This window comes from Purpureocillium lilacinum (genome assembly GCF_023168085.1).
Source record: "Purpureocillium lilacinum CBS 284.36 DNA, scaffold_5, whole genome shotgun sequence".
Classification (NCBI taxonomy): Eukaryota; Fungi; Ascomycota; class Sordariomycetes; order Hypocreales; family Ophiocordycipitaceae; genus Purpureocillium; species Purpureocillium lilacinum.
This window is the reverse complement of record NW_027072115.1, coordinates 1,162,662-1,183,836: the sequence shown is the minus strand read 5'-3', so window position 1 is coordinate 1,183,836 and position 21,175 is coordinate 1,162,662. Positions and strand designations below refer to the sequence as shown.

Here is a 21,175-nt window from a genome sequence, read left to right as displayed (position 1 = left end):
AAGCGGCTCGTCTCAGCGACAATGACGCCCACACCACCTTCAACGAATTCGTCCACTGGCGGACGTTCACCTGAGGAGCAGTTCCGCGTTGTGAGGAGGAGAAATCGCGTGCCCCTCAGCTGCTATCCCTGCCGGACGAGAAAGTGAGCACCAGCTGTTGTCCCATTGCCCGTGATCGCCTTGCTAACCCGCCTGCAGGCTGTAAGATTTCAAGCCCGCCAGATTCCGCTTCGTAGACGCTCTCTAACAAGGACACAGGAAATGCGATCGAAACCACCCATGCAGCAACTGCACCAAGAGGGAGGGCAATGACACCACGTCGTGCTCCTACGCAACGCCTTCATCCCGAAAAAAGAGCCAGACTCAAGCAGACTCGAGTCCGGACGACATGCAAAATCGCATTGACCGTCTCGAAGGCCTAGTTTTGTCATTGATGCACAATGGTGGCAACGTCGATCCCGAGTCCGCCGCTCGTGCAAGCGAGTCCATCTCTCACTCAACAACTGACAGCGCCTCGTCCGCCAAAGCTGGTCGCGAGGAGGCGGCCATGATGGACGAAGACAGTGACGTGGACGACAGCCTCGCGACGTCCCTGGGCGTACTCAAAGTTGATAGCGACAAGGGCAAGTCTATGTATATCGGACAAGAGCATTGGCATCTGATCCTCGCAGACATTGCTGAGGTGAAAAATTACTTCACAAACCACAAAAAGGAACTGGAAACGAGCTACGAGCGGGTCAGGTCTTCCAAGCCCGTCACCGCCCGCGAGGGACCGACGCTGCTGCTTGGCGCTGTTCCTGCCTCGGAACTCGAGCTGCGCGCCGAGCTGCCCCCAAAGTCGAGTGTCCTTGCACTCTGCAGCCGCTATTTCAATTCCATGGATAACGCAGTAAGCATCATACATGGGCCGACTTTCCTGCAACAGCTCCGCACGCACTGGCAAGATCCGTCAAAGACACCGATCATGTGGTTAGGCCTCCTTTACTCGGTTCTCTGCCTCGCGATGCTGAGTTATCACAAAGTTGGGGATGAGCCCCCAGAGTGGAAGGGGCGCACACTGGAGCTTGCGGACGAGTACCGCTTGCGGACCGTCCAGTGCCTCATCAAGGCTGACTACACCAAGCCGGTCGAGTACACCGTCGAGACTATGATTCTATACGTCTTTGGCGAGTACTCGTCGAGATGGGATGCTGATTTGGGCTTGTGGTTGATTGTATCCCTAATCACGCGGATAGCCTTCCGGATGGGGTACCATCGCGACGCGAAGTGGTTCCCGTCGCTGACGCCATTTCAAGCTGTACGTCTCCGTGAACCGGAATGTTTCTAACATTCAATGCTAATCCAAGCCGCAGGAAATGAGGCGACGGACGTGGGCGCTGGTTCGCATGTCAGACGTCATCTTTTCACACCAAGTATCGCTACCGAGTATGATTTACGAACACGACTGCGACACGCAGCTGCCGAACAACATCTTTGACGACGAGTTCCATCCGGGGATCAAAGAGCTGCCACCTTCCAGGCCCATAACAGAGGCGACGCCGATCTCGTACATGATTGCCAAGGCCAAGCTTTGCAACGAACTCGGCAACATTCTCCAGGCCACCAACAGGGTGGGCAGGAGCGTTCCCTATGACGAGATCATCCGGTTCGACGCGAAACTCCGCCAGGTGATGCAGGAGCTTCCTCCTCACCTCAAGCTTGGGCCCCTCGAGGGTGCGCGTGAGCCTGTCACGCTCATTATCGCGCGGTTCAATGTGGACATTTTGTACCAAAAGATTCTGTGCCTGCTCCATCGCAAGTACATTTCCAAGGCGCGACAGAACCCGCGGTACGCACATTCGCGCCGCAGTGCGGTCGAGGCGTCTCTGCAGGCAATGGGGCATTTGCAAATGCTTCGCCGTGAGTCTCAGGGCAACGGGCGGCTGAAAGCCGTGAGCTGGTACGTCAAGTCGATCGCGACAAAGGAATTCGTGCTGCCGGCCATGCTTATCGTGCTTGATCTGCACTACGACAACATGGCACGTCATGCGGGCACTTGCGAGAGCCACGAGGGCGCATTTCTCTGGAGTCCCGAGGAGCGGGCCAACATGATAGGCACGTTGGAAGACGCCGTGTCCATCTGGAAAGGGCTTGCAGACACGTCGATGGAGGCTTTCAAGGCCTCAAAGGTTATCGAGATCATGCTTCAAAAGATCAAGGAGCCCGCGCCGAGCGACAGCACGTCAATACCTTCTCGAACCGATTCCTTGTCGACGTTGGAGTCAAGCATGGGCATGGATCAGACGCCCGCCATGGGCCCAGGTTTAGTGCCCACAGACGGCTTCCCCGACTTCAACACCGGCTTAAGCCCGTTCTCGAATACCAACAGCAGCGCCTTCATGGGGATGGAGTTTAGCCTGCCGCCGCCGAACCTCGTCGACATGCAGACGGATGGATTTAATCCTGTCGGCGCAGCCTCTCCCATGTCCATGTTCACCAATTTTGGCAGCGGTTCGGGCACGGGGCCGGACTTGACGGCAAACTTTGACTGGGTAAACATATCGAGAACGAGCGCAAAGGATCATTACTGACGGATGCTACAGGGCGCCTTTGAGAACTACACACAGATGGCCAACTGGGGCGCCGACCAGAGCTTCCAAATATACGGTGCCGAGGATCAGTCGCCAGGACAGGGATCTGGATCCGGAAGCATGAGTATGCAGTAACCCAGTGGGTAGACGAGGGACGACTCATGTACTTGTAAATGTCAAGGTTCGGGAGAGGGAAGTTGGGGGATTGACTTATCTGGGGGTCGATACCATATTACTGGCATTTAAAAGGTGTTTGGGTTTTGCACCTCTCCGCCCATGAATACACACTGTCGCTTTGCAGGAACAAGTACTGGTAGAATCGATGCCGCGCCGTGGGCACATGCGGAGAGCGAGATTGTGTGGTGCACTGCATGCGCCGCACGCACAGTGACGTCGGGGCGCTTAGTCACCGCCGACCCACTCAATTTTCAGCGACACCATCTCCGTACATTCTGGAGACGCGACCTGACGGCTTCACCACCCCTACACACCCAATTCCACCCCCATTGCACGCCACCTGGTCGTGGAGCAACTGCGGGCCGCGAGGATGGAAGACGATATCGATGGCCTCCCTCCGACAAAGAGGAAGTCGTCTGCGTCTTGCGCCGCGGCGGCCGGGACTAGCTCGAAGAGACTCAAGCTCGCTCAAGCTGGCCTCGCACTGCGCGCCGAAGCTCCCCCAGACGTGGCCCATCATCTCCCAGCGGAGATATGGCACCGAGTATTCACCTTCTTGCCTCCTAAATCTCTCGGCAGCTTGTTGCGCGTCAACAAGCTGTTTCGCGGCTATCTTGGCCCCCGCTCCGGCGGCGAGGTCAACATGGCTCCCGCACACACTGCACGCTCCCCTGCACTGTCCCCAATGAAGCCCGATGCCATCTGGCGAGCCTCACGACGCTTCTTCTGGCCGCAGATGCCGGGCCCGCTGCAAGGCAAGTCGGAGGTCGACATGTGGCGCCTATGCTGTGCGCGGAGCTGTCAGCTCTGCGGCTTCCGCGACACCTGCGGTGATGCAGCCAAGGCGCAGGACCAGTGGCATCGCGGGCCAGGCGCCAAGGGCGTCGTCCCTGTATTCCCCCTATCCATGGCCTTGTGCGGCAGCTGCCTCGTCGAGCGTACTGTCAAGGTATGTCCTATCCAGCGGTGACCGCGGCGCTCATCTTCAGGACTGTTTGGCTAATCTGTGTCCAGGAGATTGATGTCTTCCTTTCCAACACGACGCCGTCCTTTCTCGTGACCGGCCTCCCGATGGTTTTCATAACCGCCAAGATGCATGTGATAGCACCTCAAGTACTCTCCGTCGTAACGAGCCCTGGCAAGACGCAAATCACAAAGGTCTTTCTTGGTGCTCACGTTGAAGAGATTCGACTCGAATTCGAAACAGTCAAGGGTCTGGGCCGCGCTGCCGCGGAAGAATGGGTCAAGGGCCTTGACGCTCGCGGGAAGAAGCTGCTTGTCGACGCTTCGCGCTGGGAGAGGTGGTTCCTCTCCGGTGGTGTGCAAGAGATGCGTACGGCGCGGCCCACTGCGCAAGTCAGCGTTGTCGACACAGCGGCTGTTCCCCCAAAGCGAGTCGCCGAGAAGCCAAACAATGGGCACATACCGCATCCACCACCGTTGAGTGGCCAAGGTGCAGTTGACCGCGGCGTGGCTATTGTTCCATCTGTCGCAGGCGGCCATGAATTCTGGAAAAGCGCGGGTCGTCAGAAAGCCGAAGGGGCGGCAGCAGCTCTTGACTGGCAGTCGCGGCATCCTGTCACACAGCTCCCGACTGGAGAAGCGGCTGGGGAGCCTGAAATCCGGCGCGGGGCGGAAATAGAGCGACGAGCGTCATCTGTTGACTTGTCTATCGCACCGGAACCTCGGGTCCTCCCTCCCACCGCAGATTTCGCCACGCAAAGACCCCAAGCTCTGGATGAAGAGGCCTCGCAGATGCTGAAGGAGAGACCGGCAAGAGATGGCAACACAAATAATCGACTTCCGGAGAACAGGGCCAAGGAAATCAAGCTGACAGACATCCCTGCTGGGTCTGCTCCTCGGGAAGTGACTGACAAGGACTGGGACGACGCACAAGGGCCTCTTCGCGCGAGTATATCTGACCTTGCAGACGAGCTCATCCGCGACAAATGGAGTGACGGGGATAGAGTTTCAAAGAAGGAAGCGTCTCAGTTTGCCGCGGACGTGTTGCTATACGTCCGCAAAAGGTTCTACGCCCAAATTGCGGAGAAGGCGGCAGCTCGACGAGCCGCCGGGAAACAGCCCATCGTTGAACCCCCCGAGGGGCCCTGGACTCAGAAACTCACGCTCGAAAATATGAAGTGGGTTTTTGACATGAAGATCAAGCAGCACACGGACCGGCATCGCAAGGAGCTATTTGTTTGCAATGTTTGCCAAGGCCCTCGCAAGCTGTTTGGGCTCGAGTCGGTCATCCAGCACTATGCCGCAAAGCACACGACGGCTCTGAGCGTGGGTAATGTCGTGGTGCATTGGAGAGCTGAGTGGCCCGAGACGCCAATCTTTGATCCGGACCCAAAACAAAAGCGACCCAAAGCAGCCCCCGGCAGCTCGCAGGCGCCTCCAGCGATGGCTCCGGTATCGCACGGTCTCAATGGGGTGCCTGCTCTGCCACCGGCGCCGTATCCGCCGCCTGGAGTTCTTGATTCAACATATGGCTATGGACTTCCCACTCAATCACCAATGCACACGGCCTATTTTCCAGGAATGGGCCTGCCTGCGGTATCGTATCCTGGACAGGATACACCAGCACCATGCCATCCAACGACGACGCCTGCGTGGAGTCAATATGGTATATCCCATCCACCGCCTCCAGCACAGCCGATTGCCAGCGGCGGCGATGGCACGTCAAGCAGTGGCATCGATGATGATCGTCGGGCTGTAAAGCCGGCGGCATTGACGAACAAAAAGAGCAATCAAGACCGTGCGAAGAAACTCAACTTTGCTTCCAAGGCTGCGCAGGCGGCCTGGAAGCAAGTCCTGAATGAGTCCCGCGAGTCTTCCGATGCAGAAAGGGCAGTGTGGTTCATGAACCATGTCGCCGACAAGTATGAGATGGAGTTTGGGCCAATGTCTTTGGATGTCTTCAAGGATGCCTTGATGAATCGCAGAGGCTTTCGGCCGGCTCGCGAGCTCGCCCGTATGGGCTGCAAGGCCTGCCAAGTTGGCCGCAATTTTGGTGACAAGCCGAGATATTTCCGCTTCCCTGAGCTGCTGGACCACTTCAAAACACTGCACGACGGCATGCGACACATGGACGGTAGCGACCGTCGATTAAATTGGCGTGACGACATGGTACTGTCACAAGAAACGATAACCGTTTATGGACAGGAGGAAGAATCTAACGCTGCAGTGGAGCACCTGGAACTCGAAGGAAAGTATATGGAGCGAGAAAAGCCCGGGGAGACGAAAGCAGCCCACCCGCAACGCGACGGGTCGAGCTCGGACAGCTATGAGCCCGAGTATGACCCGGAGGATATACCAATTAATACAGAGCCACCAGTCCAGATGGCCAGCAGACGTCCTCTCAGCGATACCGCTGTAGACCACGCCGTTGCCGATGTGCCGAATCTTCGGCCTGCCAGTGCGGTGTACAGAACCAACCAGCCGACTCGGAACGCGAATGGATCAAAGCATCGCCGTGGACGAGCTGCGGACCAAAATGCCGGGAGGCCCGAGCCCGGAGTGTGGGACGAGCGGAACCGGCGGGAGCCTGTGCCAGCAACACCTGCACGAATAGACGAAGATGGGTTTGAGATATTGGGTAGCCTCCAGTCACGTCTTGGTGTCGAGCGCCGTGTGCCGACGGCTGTTGGGGTGCCTGCGCGAGACGGGAGGCGCGAGGCCCTCACCCACGACATCCCTCCGCGGGGTGAATACATCGTCGAGCACGAATACGCACCGCAACACCCCCATGACGGCGGCCCTCTTCGCATCGCCAGGACGAACCACTACGCGGAACAGTGGCACCCAGAGCCCAGCCGAACGGTGGCGTACCACTCCCCTGCGTACTACTCGAGCGGCGAACCTGTCCCCTATCGCGGCTACGCGGACGATCCTCGCGCCCAGCCGGTGCAAGCACACGGCCCCCCGGAGGCGTACGAGATCGTCGAGGTGCGCGACCCGCAGGGCGACTACCTCATCCGGCGGCCGATTCGGCTCGAGACCGTGCCGCCGCTGGCGTACTACGCGCACGAGGGCGTCGCTTATGTGGAGCGTGGCGGCGCGCGGCAAGGGACCGTCTTCGACGACTCCTACCACCGCTACCCGCAACACCACCATGGCCCGCCGCCGTCCACGCATGCGCCGCAGGGGGCCCGCCCGCAGCGCCCGCCGTCGAGGATGGACCTGGAGGAGTACGATCCCCGGTTCCCCGCGCCTACGGCCCCTGCTGCCGGCGGGGTCACCAGCGGCGTGTGGCATGAACCTAGCAGGGGAGTTTGACGTATCCGCATGTGAGGTGGATCAGGAAGGGCTCGGGAACAGGCTTTTGGGAATGTGAGAGGGCATTCACATATATCATATGTGCTGGAATTTAGGCGCATCGGCGTAGTCAAGGCGTCTTTGGTATGACCACGGAGGTTGGCCGGCCCCTTAACTAGATACCAACGTGGCGGCGACGCACGCATGCAAATGTAGGGAGCACGAGTACAAAAAAGTAGTCTTTGATCATAGGAGGCGAGACGTCGCGACGAGTCGAGTGATGTTTTAACACAAGATCCCTCCCTCCCCTGGTCCTCCTCGATTCACTGTTTCCTGATCACCACCCTCATACAGAGGCCCAGAGCGCCGTGGACGCTATAACCATCCGTCCCACCGCTGTCCCTTTTGCGAGGCCCTGCCTCCTCCTCCCAACCGTGATTGTACACACAAAGAATAAATGCGACAGAACCAGCTTACATACTCCCGCCTGGCGGGAGAGAGAAGTAGTAGACACGAGCTCTTCCCGCGGCATCGACGCTGCCCGTCCCCGGGCCCTCCCCTCCGCACTCACTCTGCCGTCTATCTCTCTATCACACACACGCGCCCGGCTGGCGCACTCTTGGTTTAGTTCTTCTACCCGTCCACCATTTCTATTGCCACTCCCAAATGCTCAACGATGACACGGGGAGGGCGCAAACATGGCGACAGAAAGCAGAGGGGAGGTGGTGAGGTGGAAAAGGGCGTTTATAAGACCTCACCGATGATCTTGGCGGCCTCGCGGTACGTCTGCAGGAGTCTCTCGCACTTCTCGCGCTCCTTCTTGACTCCGTCATCTTCGTACAGTAGCTCTTCGAACAGGGCCTCCTTGTACAGCTCGCTGACGAGTCGGTTCTGGACCACGTCCTTGGAGTGGTTGACGAGCAGGTGCATCACGGCCTTGGGGACCTGGTCGGCGATGGACTCGCGGACGATGTTGAAGTATGATGAGATGAGGGCTCGGATGAGCTCCGTCTCCATGGCCTCGCGGTCCGTCATGGCGGGTTCATTGGACTCTCCCTGCGATGGTGTTAGCATAAGACTTTATGTGTGGCCAAACAAAGGTCCGCCGGAAGACGACGTACCAGGTGTGATGCCAGTCCGTAACTCCGTCCTGTAGGATCGTACTCGTCGTCTCGCGACGGCGGTGGGCGCATCGCGAGCCTCTCTTCCCTGCGCACAGTCTGGGGAAAGCCGGTCTCTGAGTTGTGGCTGACGTGCCGGTGGCTTCCCATCGGCTGGGGTGAGGGCAGAGCAGCAGGAGAAATGCCCTCCTTTCCGAAGAAGTAGTTGAGGAACGTGTCTCGTGCTCCACCCAGGCCTTGCTGGCCATTGAGCCGAGACGGAGACTGTGAGCGAACACCGTTCAGGGCAGCAGCTATGCTGCCATGAGCGTTCTCGTTCACCGCCGGTGACAAGCTGCGGGCAGACTTTCCACCATGCTTGCGCCCACTAACATCATTCTTCTCCGCGACAACGCCGTCCTCGCCGTCTTCAGTTGGCTCAACACCGTTCGGGCCAAGCTCCTTAAGACGTCGCTTCTCGCGGCGCTCGCGCTCCTCCTGAATCAGTCTCTTGCGCTCCCGCTCCTGCTTAGCGCTTACGACGTTGCTCATGGCAGCAGCAGCGCCCAGGAAGTTGGGATGGTTGGTGTTGATGTAGGCGCGCTGAATGGAGATCAGAGACTCCACATACGAGGAGCACGGGCCCAGCCTCTCCCGCAACAGATCCGATACCGTCTCGATGAGCCTGGCTTGTAGCCTGGGAAACCTGGAGAGCTCTGTGGACCCGCAGGTGTGGCAAATCTTGATGAGCTCCTCGTACACGAGCTCGACGCAGCGCTGGCTGGGGATCTCGAGGAGCTTGATCTGAGGCTTGACAAGAAGGTCGAACGCCATCTCAGGGACAAAGAGACTTGGTCGGGGACCCGTCGAGTTGCGGATAGCCGTGCGGATGTCGAGCGCCGTCAGGTTGGAGGTGGGGTCAATGGATTCGAGAGAGCTACCAAAGACAGAGTTGAAGATGTAATAGATGCGGGCACCACCGCAAAGCTCCTTGGTGGAGATTTCGGCCGAGGTACCGTCAATGGAAGAGATGAAGGAGGTTGCAAACCGGGTCATTTGCTGCAGAATGAGGGAGCCACGGTGCTCCTTGCCGCTGAAGTGCATGTCGCCATAGCTGGCGAGCTCTTGTTGAGTCTGGCCCATCAGCGTGTTCAACCGAGCCTTGATATCGGGAAGGCGGTCCCTGATGTGGGACATGAGGGTTGTGTTGAGCGTCTTTGCCAAGAACTGGGTACCGCAACGAGTGGAGATGTTTCTATACGCAGGATGATGCTTGAAAAAGTCGACCTCGGCCTGCAGGGCCTCCTCCATGGGCTTATTACCCTGGATATCCTGCTGCGACCGGTTGACGACACCGATGAAGCCCAGCTTGAGAGGATACACCCGGCCGGAGAGGATGTCGAGGGCGTTGGTGCCATGGTCCATGAGGTCGAGCTTGGTCAGGACACCGATGGTGCGCCTGCCGAGCGGGTCGACATGGCGGGCAAGCTTGAGGGCCTCTGAGTTGACAATGTCGACGTTTGCGGGCGAGACGGCAAGGATCAGACTGTTGGGCTTGGCAATATATTCAGAGATGAGATTTCGCGTCTGCTTTTCGATATCGGTGGGCTGGTCGCCGATGGGGACCTGTAGCGTCGCGTCGAGTTAGAGAGGGTTGCGAAAAGCATCGTCGTGGGCCAGAGCCTACCTTTGTCAAGCCTGGGAGATCGACCAGGGTCAGGTTCAAGACAAAGGGAGAGTAGATCTTGAGGTTGATGGGCTGGCGGTTGATGCCCTTGTTGTTACCGGCAACGCGTGCCGTCTCGTTCTCAATCTCCCGCTTGACGTCGGAGAAGTCGGTGAAGCGGCGGTTGGGAATGTGGTGGAACTCTGCCCACTCGGAGCGGCGCGCCGCGGCGGGCGATCGGTAAGGGTCGCCGGACGGATCCGGGGCGTTGTCATCCTCGGGGACGTTGATGAGCTGGAGGATCAGGGGCCGCCGTGTAACGATGCCGCTGCCGCGGGGCAGAAAGTCGCGACCGACAATGTTTTCGAGGACCGAGGACTTGCCGGAACTCTGGGATCCGACGACAACCTAGAAGACGGCATGAGCTTTACGAGGACGGGAGTGGGAAGGAAAAGCGGTAGGGCGTACAATTTGGGGCAGATCGAGCGAGTCGTTGCCGATGGTGTTGAAGACGAGATCCTGCAGCTTGTTGACGGTGCTGAGCAGGTCGTCGCCGAGGGCAGCCATGGCGACGAGGGGGGCGACAAAAGTCGGCGCGGCGCAAAACAAGAGAGGGCAAGGCTATGGGAATGGAAAGCAAAAGCCGAACCGGGGATGGCGATGCGAGCTCTCACGCGGGCGCGCGGTCGAGAATCTGCGCGGCGCGTCTAGCTGCCAGATTGGGGGCGGGCAGGCAGGTAGTGAGGCTTCGGCTTATGGTGTTGGTGGTGGTGGTGGTGATGATGATGTCTGTGCTGGCAGGCGCTTTCGCGGCGCGGGTTTGGGCCTTGGTTCACGTGTGGAGCAGCGGCCGCCGCCCTGGCTTCCTGTTCTTTCCTCGACTCGCTGCCGATGGGTTGCTGCTGCTGCTGCGACTAGCACCAGTATTGCTGGCAGGGCTACCTAGGGTGCCTGCTGTGCTGGGCTGCTGGACGTCTCGGCACAGCCAAGTCTGGAGGTACCTTGCCCTCGGGCCGCCGGTGCCTTGGTACTTGAGCGCCTCCTGCGTAGGCACACGCGCCCGCGTAATTTTATGCACAGGCCCACGCACGCACACACGACAACCTTCAGGTTGTGCAGCGCGCGCGCAGAGGCGATGTGGCGCGGCGGGGGGCACTAGCCACATAGTCTCACGCCTCCGGTCCTAGTCGCGCCACTTCATCGCGATTCTTCCCTCGCGCCCCGATCCGACATTTCCCTGCACCCAGTCGACCAGACCAGATACTATGCGCAAGCCGCGGACATGAGCACCTTTGGCAGCCCAGGAAAGCTGCCGTCGACGAGGCCGACGCCGTGAGTCGTACTGAACGCTGATGGAGCGAGCCGCGTCGCAGCACTCACTGACTGACCGCACCGCACAGGCCGCAACGTGGAAGCTTCCCGCTGGACCACGATGGTCAGTCGCCACGGCATGAGCTGTCGCCGCAGAGCGGGCAGAGCTGACGCGACAGACTTCTAGGCGAGTGCAAGCATGTCATGACCGAGTACCTGGCGTGCATGAAAAAGGTGCGCGGGCTCAACGACAACGAGTGCAGAGACCTGGCCAAGGCCTATCTCTCATGCAGGATGGACCGGTAAGGCGGCATGCCGCCGTTGAGACTCCTGTCTGGGCAGCAACCAGCGCTGACACCCGATTTCTTTTACTCCCAACCAGGAACCTCATGGCCAGGGACGAGCTCAAGAACCTGGGTTTTGCGGAGCAGCAAAAGGCCCCGCCGGCCGACAAGCCCGCAGAGGCCGAAAAGGGCGTCAAAGGCGAGTTGAGGTGGTGAGTTGGTGAGAGTGAGTCTCAGTTGTTGTGCGTCTGAGCGGGCCAACGATCCGCACGCTCCCGCGGCAACGGCAGGAAAGAAACTCTATCGTATACTGTACAATAGTGGGATACCTGTGTATTATAGCATGTACTTGTATGTATTGATGAAAGCAAACCGGCGGTGTCGCGTGCGAAGCCAGGGCAGAATTGATGCCAACCGCTGCCAGGATCCAATGATGCGGGTGTGTCGCCCACCGGCCTGGATCCAGCCCCTGCAGCCCCCTGCCGCCCACTGGCCGACTGCCGCGTTGCCCCGTCAACCCGCCCGGCAACAGCTCTGGGGTGCACCATCGCCGGTGAATCGGGACAGGTTCCAGGGTTCCAGGGTTACCCGCTGCTACAAAACCACCACACTCGCTCTGACGCTACCGACGCGCTTGTCGCTACTGACCCTGCCACGCCTTGTCATAATACCCTACTCGCTCCCGTCAATAAGCACCCATCATCATTCACCTCATTCACCTTCCATCGCACACGCTCTCAACGTCCAAGTTATCCCACTCGTCGAATACAACCAGCATCACCCGCCGCGATGAGGAAAGCGGCTGATGCAAAGACGCGGCGGGCATCGCCCCCGACGGCGTCATACATGTCCAATGACCAATTTGGTACGGGTCAACGACGCGCTACGCCTGCTTCACAAAACTTACCAGCTCTCGCAGCAAGCTATCTCTCCGAGCTCCGCGCCAACCGCACGACACGCCCTGGAGGAGCTCGGCCGTTACCGTCCCAGCTGAGCCGCGCCAGCACGGGGCGCTACAGCCTGGGTGGTGCATCCGCCCAAGACGCCGCCATCAACGACGCCAGCCACCAGCGCACGCCCTCGCAGGCCCCGAGCGTTGCCGCCGCCAGCATACGGTCCCGCCTCTCCACGTCGAGCGGCCGTGACTACTACCCGGCGACGCCAACTGCCCCGCTAAAGCCGTCCGACGTCGTGCCCACGAGAACATACATGGAACGCGGCCAGAGATGGATGGAGAAGGAGGAGGCCGTCTCCCTGCGTGACGCCATGGAAGAAATGGACATCCGCAGTGGTGCACAGGACGGCTCCGGCTCCGGCTCCGGCTCGGACGACGAGACGAGACTCTACAACGCCGCTCTTGACGAAGCTGCCGAGCTCGTTTGGCAGCACCAAAACGGAGTCGTCCCACGTCCTCCTGACGGGCCATATCGCTATAGACCGCATCTTAGAAAGAACAGCTATGCGCATGCCCGTACGGCCAGCATCGGTGCAGATTCAGACGACATCGCCCCCAGTGGCCTCCGCCGGGACATGGGCTCGCGCTCAGTCTCTGGCAGCTCCACCGGCAGCGACGACTCCTCATACGCGCCTCGCCACTCTCTCGACTCGAACCAGTGCGCGGGCAACAGGAAGCAGAAACCCTACGGGAGCGTTGGCGCCCACAACCGTCGCACGAGCCTTAAGAGGAACATCAGCGGCGAAGTGGAGCGACCCTTTTCAGGCGACCAGATCTGGGAAGAGCCTGAGGTATCGGGCGGCAGCGAGGGCGTTGCGAGCGGGCGGGCGTCGCCAAACAAGTTGAGCAACAAGCCTCCGAATCCCGTCAGCTCCTCGCGATTCTTCCCATCTCGGGACGCTGCCGCGCAGGTCAAGCCGCTCAACCGAGTCGACATATACCGCAACCCTCCAACCCAGACTCGAAACGCTCAATACACCAGAAACACGCCTTCGCCGGGACCAGGACCGACTCCCGACCCCTCGGTGCCCCGCAAGAACGGCATGGAGGTCCGCAGCGACGACATCCGCGCAGCCACCAGCAGGCGGCTCAAGGACCGCAGCTCCAGGCTCCCGGAGCCGACCGCCGTCAGCGACAGTCCGGGGCGGCCCATTGTAAGCTTTGATGCGAACTGGAAAGCCCCGGACGAGTCCGCTGATAACAAAGCAGCCCAAGCCTCAACAGGCGACGCCCACGGCCGGGCCGGTAGGCCTATGGGTATCCCTACTATCGCTGTGGAAGAGGAAGCTCCGCCGCGCTCACGGCAGGCGGCACGGCCGATCGTTCCGTCAATCGCTGTAGCGGGCCCCGATGATGGCCCAGGTGTCTCTGTGCCGTCGATTAACGTGCCCAGCATCGCTGTGGACGAACCGAGCAGCGTTCCGGTGATCGTGACACCTGATGACAAGCCAGAGGGGAACAAGGCACGGCCGCTACCTCAGCCACGAGCTGCCGGACCGAGGGCCCGTGGCCTTCAGCGACCCCGCGGTCACTGGTCGCCTGCACCCGGGGCCATGGCTCGTTCAACAACGGCGTGTCACGAGTGTGGGTTCCCGATCGAGGGGCGGTTCGTGGCACTCGCGGGGTCGAAGGAGCGCTTCCACCCGCAGTGCTTCAGCTGCTTTATGTGCGGCACGGGGCTCGAGGCCATGGAGATCAGCCACGAGCCCGAGCACCTCCGCATGGAGAGGCTCGAGAGGATCCGTCGCCGCTCGGCCGGCGAGCAGCTGGAGGAGGTACCGGGTATGACGATGGAGGAAGACGGGGACGAGCGGCTGCGCTTCTACTGCCACCTCGACTGGCACGAGCTCTTCGCCCCGCGCTGCAAGCACTGCAAGACGCCCATCCTCGGCGAGCACATCGTTGCGCTCGGGGAGCACTGGCACTACGGGCACTTTTTCTGTGCCGAGTGCGGCGACCCCTTTGAGCACGGCATGACGCACATCGAGAAGGACGGCTACGCCTGGTGCATCAACTGTCAGACGAAGCGCACCGAGCGCCGGGCCCCTAAGTGCAAGAAATGCAAGGTGGCCGTCATAGGGCAGTACATCCAGGCGCTGGGCGGCGAGTGGCACGAGCACTGCTTCCGGTGCGCAGAGTGCCAGGGGGGGTTTGACGACGGGCAGATATTCCCCAAGGAGGTGCGAGGGGGAATGGTGGTGCTTTGCACGGCGTGTCGCACGCGAGACCTGAAGGCATGATTGTATGTGTTACTTGACTTATGGGACCAGGATCACGTTTGGCGTTGCTTCTTTTTGCTCTTTACATTAGCATGTTGGATTACGGTTTGTACAGGCGCGATATTGAATGGTATTCACGATTTGCTCGCTGGACAGCACAGGTTGGATGAAACGTCAAGTTTCACTCCCAACTTCATGCGGAATGAAATCAGACTCGCAAAGAACAGACAGGGGAGCTCAGTTTTTAGTCATGAAGTTCGTCTGTAAATTAATCCGCAAATCCAGCCTGCCACCGGTCTACCCTTTCCCAGCGCAAAAACGAGCCGACGGGGCCGTCTTTGGTCTTGCACGATATGCAGAGGAAGAGAGAGAAAGAGAGAGAGAGCACCAGTCGTAGAAGGTATTGTCCGCGCCGTCAAACGCCCCTGTGTAAACCATGTGTGTCTGCGCCGCGTAGCCCTGCCCACTCACTCCCCTACAACGCAGCAGCGCCGCCGACCTGTTCCTGATGCACCTCGAGCGTGTCGCCGTCGGCCATTTCAAGCTGTTTGGGCCGCGTCAGTCCATCGTTTCCGCGCAGTACGCGTTGGATAGCAAATGGGGGGCAAGGGCGGTAACACAGGAAAGGCAAGGGAGAGAGATGAGGAGCAAAAGACTTACAGCATCGGGCGTGTCTGTGGGCTGGACTCGGGAGCCGTCAAAGAGGAACCGCACCGAGGTGAGGCTCTTGCCCTGGCGCTCGCACCACGCGTTCATAAGCTTCTCGAGCTTGGTGCCGCGCTTGATCTTGAAGAAGACCTCGTTGTTGTTGTCCGTCACCTTGATGTTGAGGTGCTCGGAGCCGGCAGGCGCCTCCTGCTGCTGGTCGGGCGAGGGAACGCCGTCGTTTTCGGCCGACATTGTGTATGAAGAAGGCGGTTGTGGGCTTTCCCTTTCTCTTGGGGGGGATCTGTTCTCAACTCGTGCGCGGGCGGCGGGATGCCACGCTTGAGGGCGATGACAAGGAGGGGTTGCTGCGGTCGAAGAGTGCAGACGATGCGCGCGTGCGCGTATGTCTTGCAGAGTAGAGACGGCGAAGCGGCTGCGCAGGGCGGAGACGGGAGAAGGAAAGGGGGTCGCAAGACGCGAGAGCGACGAGACGACGAGTGGCGGGACGACGAGGTTGGTGGTCGATCGAGGTTTTGTAGGAGGCGAGTTGAGAGGCGAGTGATCGGAGTTTGGCTCAGTCAGGACCCGTCGTCTGGACGGGGCGTGGAAACGGAAGGAGAGAGAAGGTGGGGAGTGCGAGTGGTGATTGGTTGCGGCGGCGCAGGCAGAATGGATCAAGCGCGCGGGCGGCGCGGCTCCTCAGCGGTACGTTACCACCTGGGCAGCCTGGGAGTCAATGCAGAGCACTCGTGCTGGTGGCCTGCAGGGAACTGGCGCGCTGCGACGAGGGCCTGGTTGGTGACGGACGGGAGGTGCCTCCAGCTGTCTGCTGCCCGGGCACCTGGAGATGCGGTACGCCACGGTGCCTCCCTCTTCGGGCAGTGCCTGCTATACCCCTGGAGGGGCAGACCTGAGAACAGCGAGCTCGGACATGGAACCTCTTGGAAGTCCTTGAGGATGTATCGCACTCTGTGCCGGCACGTCCCAGCCGCCGTCTGAGTGTGCTCGAGGTCTTGACGACGCACCACTGTACAGTGTACCGCCTTCAATGCTCCCGGCTGGGCACCCGACAGCCTGGGGCCTAGGTACTATACCAGGTACCACCCAACAGCGCGGGTGGCTCCCCCTTGCACCCCAGCGCACGCTGGTGGTGCACAACGCTAACAGCCCAGCCACAACGAGCCCCAGCGAGTACGAGTACCTCAGCAACTTGGCCTCTGTGCCAGGCTCTGGACACGCAACGGAAGGGGCATGACATCAGCACACCGTGGTTGACGCCCACCAAGGCTATTCCTCGAAGCATGCAGCACACCTAGGCCAGGAACCTTTCACGAGCCCTCTCCAACATCGGCGAGCCTGGCAAGTAGAAGACGGACGGGCTGACCGCGCCAACACAGACCGGACCGACAATGGTTTGTCACCCACAGTTGCTCAGCAGACCACCACTCTCACCATGACTGACCAGGCCCAATCACCACCGAAAAACGATGTCGACGCAAAGCCGGCGTGTCATCCCCGTGCTGTGAGATGCTTCTACCCATTGACCCGAGCAACCCCTGCTGACAACGGATGGGGATGCCAGTGTGCCATCCAAGGTATGCAGTGGCTCAGGCGCCGCACTTGACGAGACCGCCCAAGGAGACTGACTGGCTTCGCAGACTGCTTGACGCGAAACAATTACAATGAGGCCAAGTGCCAGGACGCCGTCAAGGCTCTCTACGAGTGCTGCAACGCCTTTTACGAACGCTACGGCGACGACGCAAGCACGCCCAGCTGTCCCAAGCCCAGCCTGCTGCGCCTCAAGATGAAGCAGCAGAGCGAGGGCAGATAGACAGACAGGCATAGACAAATGCTAGCCGCCGCTTGAAATATCCCCATGAAACGCCCTGGTGTTAAGCAGGCAGGCATGTACCGCTCTCCGTGTTGCGTCCGCCGGCATCGCGTGAGCTCAGGCAACAGTAATGAAGAGCACCGTATCTTTCTTCTAGGCGATCATTGAGCGCGCAAAGAGGCCCTCGTGGGACCTGAACAAGCATTGAAGCGTCTTGTTCCGAGACTCTAATATGAATGCCGATGACATTATGTTGAAGAAGAGAAGAGAGAAAAAAGAGGCCGGCGAAAAATTGCACGAGCCCATGTAGGTCCCGCAGCGGGCGGTGCGCAAGACGCTTTGTTGCATATCGCTGTATGCGCGCACCCTTGCTTTGTACCTCCCGTTTTGGCACCTCCCGCGGGTACCTCCAGGCAACCGGGAAGCTCAAGCCACAGCACGCGCAGCCACACGCGGCCGATAGGACGGCTCCTGTGGCAGTTTGCATCCTGGCGGGAAAGCTCAAGCGCGCGCCGTTCGCTCTGCTCCAAAAAACAGTGCTGGGACATCAGTTCACCACCACCCGGCCCATCACCAACACGCGCCACGGGCCAGCAGCACCGCAAACGCAGACGTCGACAGCGGTCGCACTACGAGTGGAACTTCTGCGTCGGCTTGAGACACCCTGCTGGAGCAATCTTGGCCAGCTCTTGGGCACGCAGAGAGCGTCCCAGCTCCTGCCAAAGCCACGACTTTGACGGCCCAGCCCCGCCGGCAGCTTCGCCAACGCGCCCTGTCGTCCCGCGAGCCGTCCGCACGCACAGCCTTCAATCTATAGAGTCTGCGCGAGGACCTTGAGCCCCCGTGGATCCGACGCTATGGAGCCGGAAAAGGACGACAATAAGACGCCGCCCGGCATCGTGCCGGGGCCTGAAGTCGAAGAGTTCGCCAACGCCCTCGACAGCTGCCTGGCTCCCGGCCTGAGCGTAGCCGACAAGAGGGCGCGTGTCCTAGACCTCCCCCGCAAATACCACGAAAACGCGATCCGAAGGTTGATACAAAAGAAGCCGCAGCGCCCGCGAGATGGCCAGGGTGATGTTGACATGGACGCCTATGAGCCCGTCCCCGCCGTCACAGACCCTGCGGACCTCAGCCAGATGCAGCAGCTGGAAAAAGAGGTGCAGACGTGGGATCTGGTCCGGAGGCTGCTTCCATTGAGGTACCCTGAATCTCGCCCGCAGAAAAAGTCACTGTTTTCCTCCGCCGGCCCGACGCAACCTGCGCCCGCGCGCTCGCTCGAGGAACTCGTCGATACCGACCCGATACTCAAGGAGCGACGTGCTGTTATCCAGTGGCTCCAGACGAACGCGTCTTCCGGCCCAGATATCGATGAGCTGGCGCGGGAGCTACAACAGAACGCCGACAGAGGAGACATCATCGCCCATGGCTGGCTACATACTCGGTCCACAATCAAGCACCGCAAGCGCCTGACGGCGTGGCCGCATCTCCTAGAGCGCCAGTCCGCCGACATTACCTCCTCACACGTCAACGCGGACGGCGCGCCGCTCGTTACCAACCTGGACCCTGATGCCACCACACGACAGGCTCGCAAGCTCGAATCCCAGGACGACTACTTTGAGCGCGCAATCTGGCTGGGCTGCTTCGAGCACCTCCGCCGGGGGAGCACGCTGGACACTATCCGGGATTGGTGCCAAGAACGGACAGAAATGTGGAGGGCGGTGTCAATGTCAGGCCTGCTGCTGCCTGTCGACGGAAGGGAGGCCTTGGCCGACGCATCTCCAGCCTCGATTGCTCTGTGGCGGCGCATGTGCCTCAGTCTGGCCCGCAACGGCGGTGCTGATGACTACGAGCGTGCCGTGTACGGCCTGCTGGCCGGAGACATCGCAAGTGTTGAAAAGGTGGCCAAGACCTGGGACGATTTCGTGTTTGCAAACTACAACGCACTGCTGCGGACACAGATCGACACCTTTCTGCTGGGGCAGTGTCCGCCGGACGTGGCATCTGGCATGACAAAGTCGTTCCCGTCATTCGACGCGATCCACTTTCACGGCGACCTCGACGGCCTCGAGAGACGCTTGATTGTATCCTTGGAGTCACAGAAAGCCACCGTGGAGGAGGCGATGGAGCCCAACAAGGCTCTGCAGGCTTCGATGATCGCCAATGACATCGATCGCCACCTGTACGAGCAGGCGTTGGTGATGACCGACGATGCAAACAAGGATCAGCGGTCGCTTCTACTTCCCCGAACCCTTTCGGATGGGACCGCCATCACGCCGAGAAAATACTTTGGACTCGACCAACATGACGGCCTCAGAATAGTGGCCCACGTCTACGTGCTCATCGCTCTGATGCGCCACTTCGATGAACTGGAGGGCCGTACCCCCGACAATACAACCAACGCGCAATGGCACTATAGCCAAGAGAGCATCCTGGCGGCATACACTGAGTATCTCGGGCAGGCCAAGCTGGATGAGCTCATCCCCCTGTACTGCTCGATCCTGGCGCCCCCTAGGCAGTATGAAGTTTTGAGCTGGAACATGATCCACGAGCAGGACCCGGAGAGACGTGTGACACAGCTCAAGCTCATCAAGCGCGTCGGCATCGATGTCCTCCAGTTCGTCGAGACGCTGGCCAAGCTGGTCTTCGAGGATCTCGGCGACCACAGCGGCGGCGAGACGCCCACGGAGCCGTTCAGCATCTTGATGGACGGACCACCTACGGCTCGACTGGGACGTGGCATCAAGGCCGACTTCTTTGGTGACGACGAGGCAGCCATCAGTATCAAGGAGGAGCATGCCGTTCGATCACTGGAGTGGCTGCTTCAAGTCCAGGTTGCATGGCCGGAGGTCCTTCGCATCGGCGTCCAGGTGTACAAGCACTTTTTCAGTACGTGTGTCCCGGCAACCTATTGGAGAACGCAATGAACTGACATGATTGAACAGAGCGAACGCATCTACTTGCGGCTCGAAAGCTGATGGAGCGCGTACAATTCGACTCGATCCTCCAAAACGTTACTGATCAGGAAATTACGGACTGGGCCACGCTCGACGACATTGACTTTTGGGCTCAGCAGCTCGAGGAGAGCGGGATAACGACGGCGACTCCCGAAGAAGTCATGACGAGTGCCCGCAACTACCGCGAGCTCGAGTGCCTCGCCAAGGCTCTCGACGGCCTAGAAACTCTAGGGTCGTTGATCGAGCTCTCCACCGAGTACGTGAAATGCCTAAAGAGCGTCAAACTTGCCGCTAACAATGTATCTAGAGCACCAAGCGGAGATCGGCCCAAGTTTTGGACCGGGGTCGGCGAGGCTGTTGGGGTGATGAAGGAGAGAATGCAGCCCCTGCTGGGAGGATGGCTTCTGGCGAGCATCGAGGGTATGTGAAAGTGTCAATGCCTAGACATCAGCTGCTGACAAGACGACAGATGGCGACGAGGAGCTGGCACAGCTGAGGCAGGCCTACCTGCCGGAGACGATACTAGGCTTTGTGAGCGGGCTGCACTACGCCGGGACCGGTCTCTCGCGAGATCACCTGCTGGAGAGCATGGAGCTGGCGACCATCGTGGCGGAGCGCAACTCGGACCTGACGGGCGTCTTCGTCAAGGCAGGCAGGATGACGGAGCTGGTGGAGGCGTTTGCGGCGTGCAGCAAGGCGCTGGCCGTGGCGACGGGAGAGAAGAGGGCGACTGGCTCGAGTAGCAAGAAGCTGCGGGCAATGGGCTGGTCGCGGGACCTGTGGGCCATCAAGCAGTAATCTGCGGGAGGAGTTGGCATCAGTCCCGACTTTGTTTGATTCTGTGTACAATGAACCGGCAAGGGCGAAAGGGAGTGCAGGGAGCGTCTCGAGTTATACGAGTACAGACAGGCAGGGCGGAGACCAGCATCGGTGGGCGCATACAGTGGACGAGATACCCACGCGCGCAGGTAGACAGCCAAATAAATCAAAGCATGGAACAAGCAGTCTTGGGTCTGTCTGCGTGTTTGACAGCTGATGGACGTGGGCGAGAGCTGCCCGAGGACTTACAGAGTGTCGTCGGTCTCGGTGAAGCCACCCGGGAGCCGGTGAGCGGGGACCCACCCCCACACTCGCGCGCGGCCGGGATTGACGCACCATGTGCACCGCGCAAGCTCCCCCAAGCTCCACCACGCCGTCGTC

At 60.0% G+C, this 21,175-nt stretch overlaps 8 protein-coding genes across 8 annotated transcripts; 6 read left to right on the top strand and 2 right to left on the bottom strand.

Annotated features, from left to right (window-relative positions):
• Window positions 1-388: 388 nt before the first annotated feature.
• PLICBS_006961 (uncharacterized protein) lies at window positions 389-2,705 on the top strand (the record flags this gene model as incomplete). Its single annotated transcript, XM_018320349.2, has 3 exons — window positions 389-1,297; window positions 1,353-2,531; window positions 2,583-2,705. The coding sequence occupies 3 exons, from the start codon at window positions 389-391 to the stop codon at window positions 2,703-2,705; spliced, it is 2,211 nt and encodes a 736-aa protein (XP_018180246.2).
• Window positions 2,706-3,117: 412 nt separating this feature from the next.
• Window positions 3,118-7,028, top strand: PLICBS_006960 (uncharacterized protein; the record flags this gene model as incomplete). The annotated part of the gene is made up of 3 exons (XM_065601093.1): window positions 3,118-3,696; window positions 3,762-4,080; window positions 4,456-7,028. 3 exons carry the CDS (start codon window positions 3,118-3,120, stop codon window positions 7,026-7,028), a joined length of 3,471 nt encoding a protein of 1,156 aa, XP_065457165.1.
• Window positions 7,029-7,751: 723 nt separating this feature from the next.
• On the bottom strand, window positions 7,752-10,340 carry PLICBS_006959 (Dynamin-GTPase protein; the record flags this gene model as incomplete). Its single annotated transcript, XM_018320347.2, has 4 exons — window positions 7,752-8,063; window positions 8,129-9,733; window positions 9,795-10,181; window positions 10,242-10,340. 4 exons carry the CDS (start codon window positions 10,338-10,340, stop codon window positions 7,752-7,754), a joined length of 2,403 nt encoding a protein of 800 aa, XP_018180244.1.
• A 715-nt stretch (window positions 10,341-11,055) lies between these two features.
• On the top strand, window positions 11,056-11,584 carry PLICBS_006958 (cytochrome c oxidase assembly protein cox19; the record flags this gene model as incomplete). Its single annotated transcript, XM_018320346.1, has 4 exons — window positions 11,056-11,105; window positions 11,174-11,208; window positions 11,272-11,386; window positions 11,467-11,584. The coding sequence occupies 4 exons, from the start codon at window positions 11,056-11,058 to the stop codon at window positions 11,582-11,584; spliced, it is 318 nt and encodes a 105-aa protein (XP_018180243.1).
• A 573-nt stretch (window positions 11,585-12,157) lies between these two features.
• On the top strand, window positions 12,158-14,563 carry PLICBS_006957 (uncharacterized protein; the record flags this gene model as incomplete). The annotated part of the gene is made up of 2 exons (XM_065601092.1): window positions 12,158-12,233; window positions 12,288-14,563. 2 exons carry the CDS (start codon window positions 12,158-12,160, stop codon window positions 14,561-14,563), a joined length of 2,352 nt encoding a protein of 783 aa, XP_065457164.1.
• Window positions 14,564-15,017: 454 nt separating this feature from the next.
• PLICBS_006956 (uncharacterized protein) lies at window positions 15,018-15,442 on the bottom strand (the record flags this gene model as incomplete). Its single annotated transcript, XM_018320344.1, has 2 exons — window positions 15,018-15,086; window positions 15,203-15,442. The coding sequence occupies 2 exons, from the start codon at window positions 15,440-15,442 to the stop codon at window positions 15,018-15,020; spliced, it is 309 nt and encodes a 102-aa protein (XP_018180241.1).
• Window positions 15,443-16,643: 1,201 nt separating this feature from the next.
• PLICBS_006955 (Cx9C motif-containing protein 4, mitochondrial) lies at window positions 16,644-17,021 on the top strand (the record flags this gene model as incomplete). The annotated part of the gene is made up of 3 exons (XM_018320343.1): window positions 16,644-16,712; window positions 16,773-16,785; window positions 16,849-17,021. The coding sequence occupies 3 exons, from the start codon at window positions 16,644-16,646 to the stop codon at window positions 17,019-17,021; spliced, it is 255 nt and encodes an 84-aa protein (XP_018180240.1).
• An 857-nt stretch (window positions 17,022-17,878) lies between these two features.
• Window positions 17,879-20,773, top strand: PLICBS_006954 (nucleoporin nup84; the record flags this gene model as incomplete). Its single annotated transcript, XM_018320342.2, has 4 exons — window positions 17,879-19,907; window positions 19,964-20,231; window positions 20,283-20,395; window positions 20,445-20,773. The coding sequence occupies 4 exons, from the start codon at window positions 17,879-17,881 to the stop codon at window positions 20,771-20,773; spliced, it is 2,739 nt and encodes a 912-aa protein (XP_018180239.2).
• Between the last annotated feature and the right edge of the window lie 402 nt (window positions 20,774-21,175).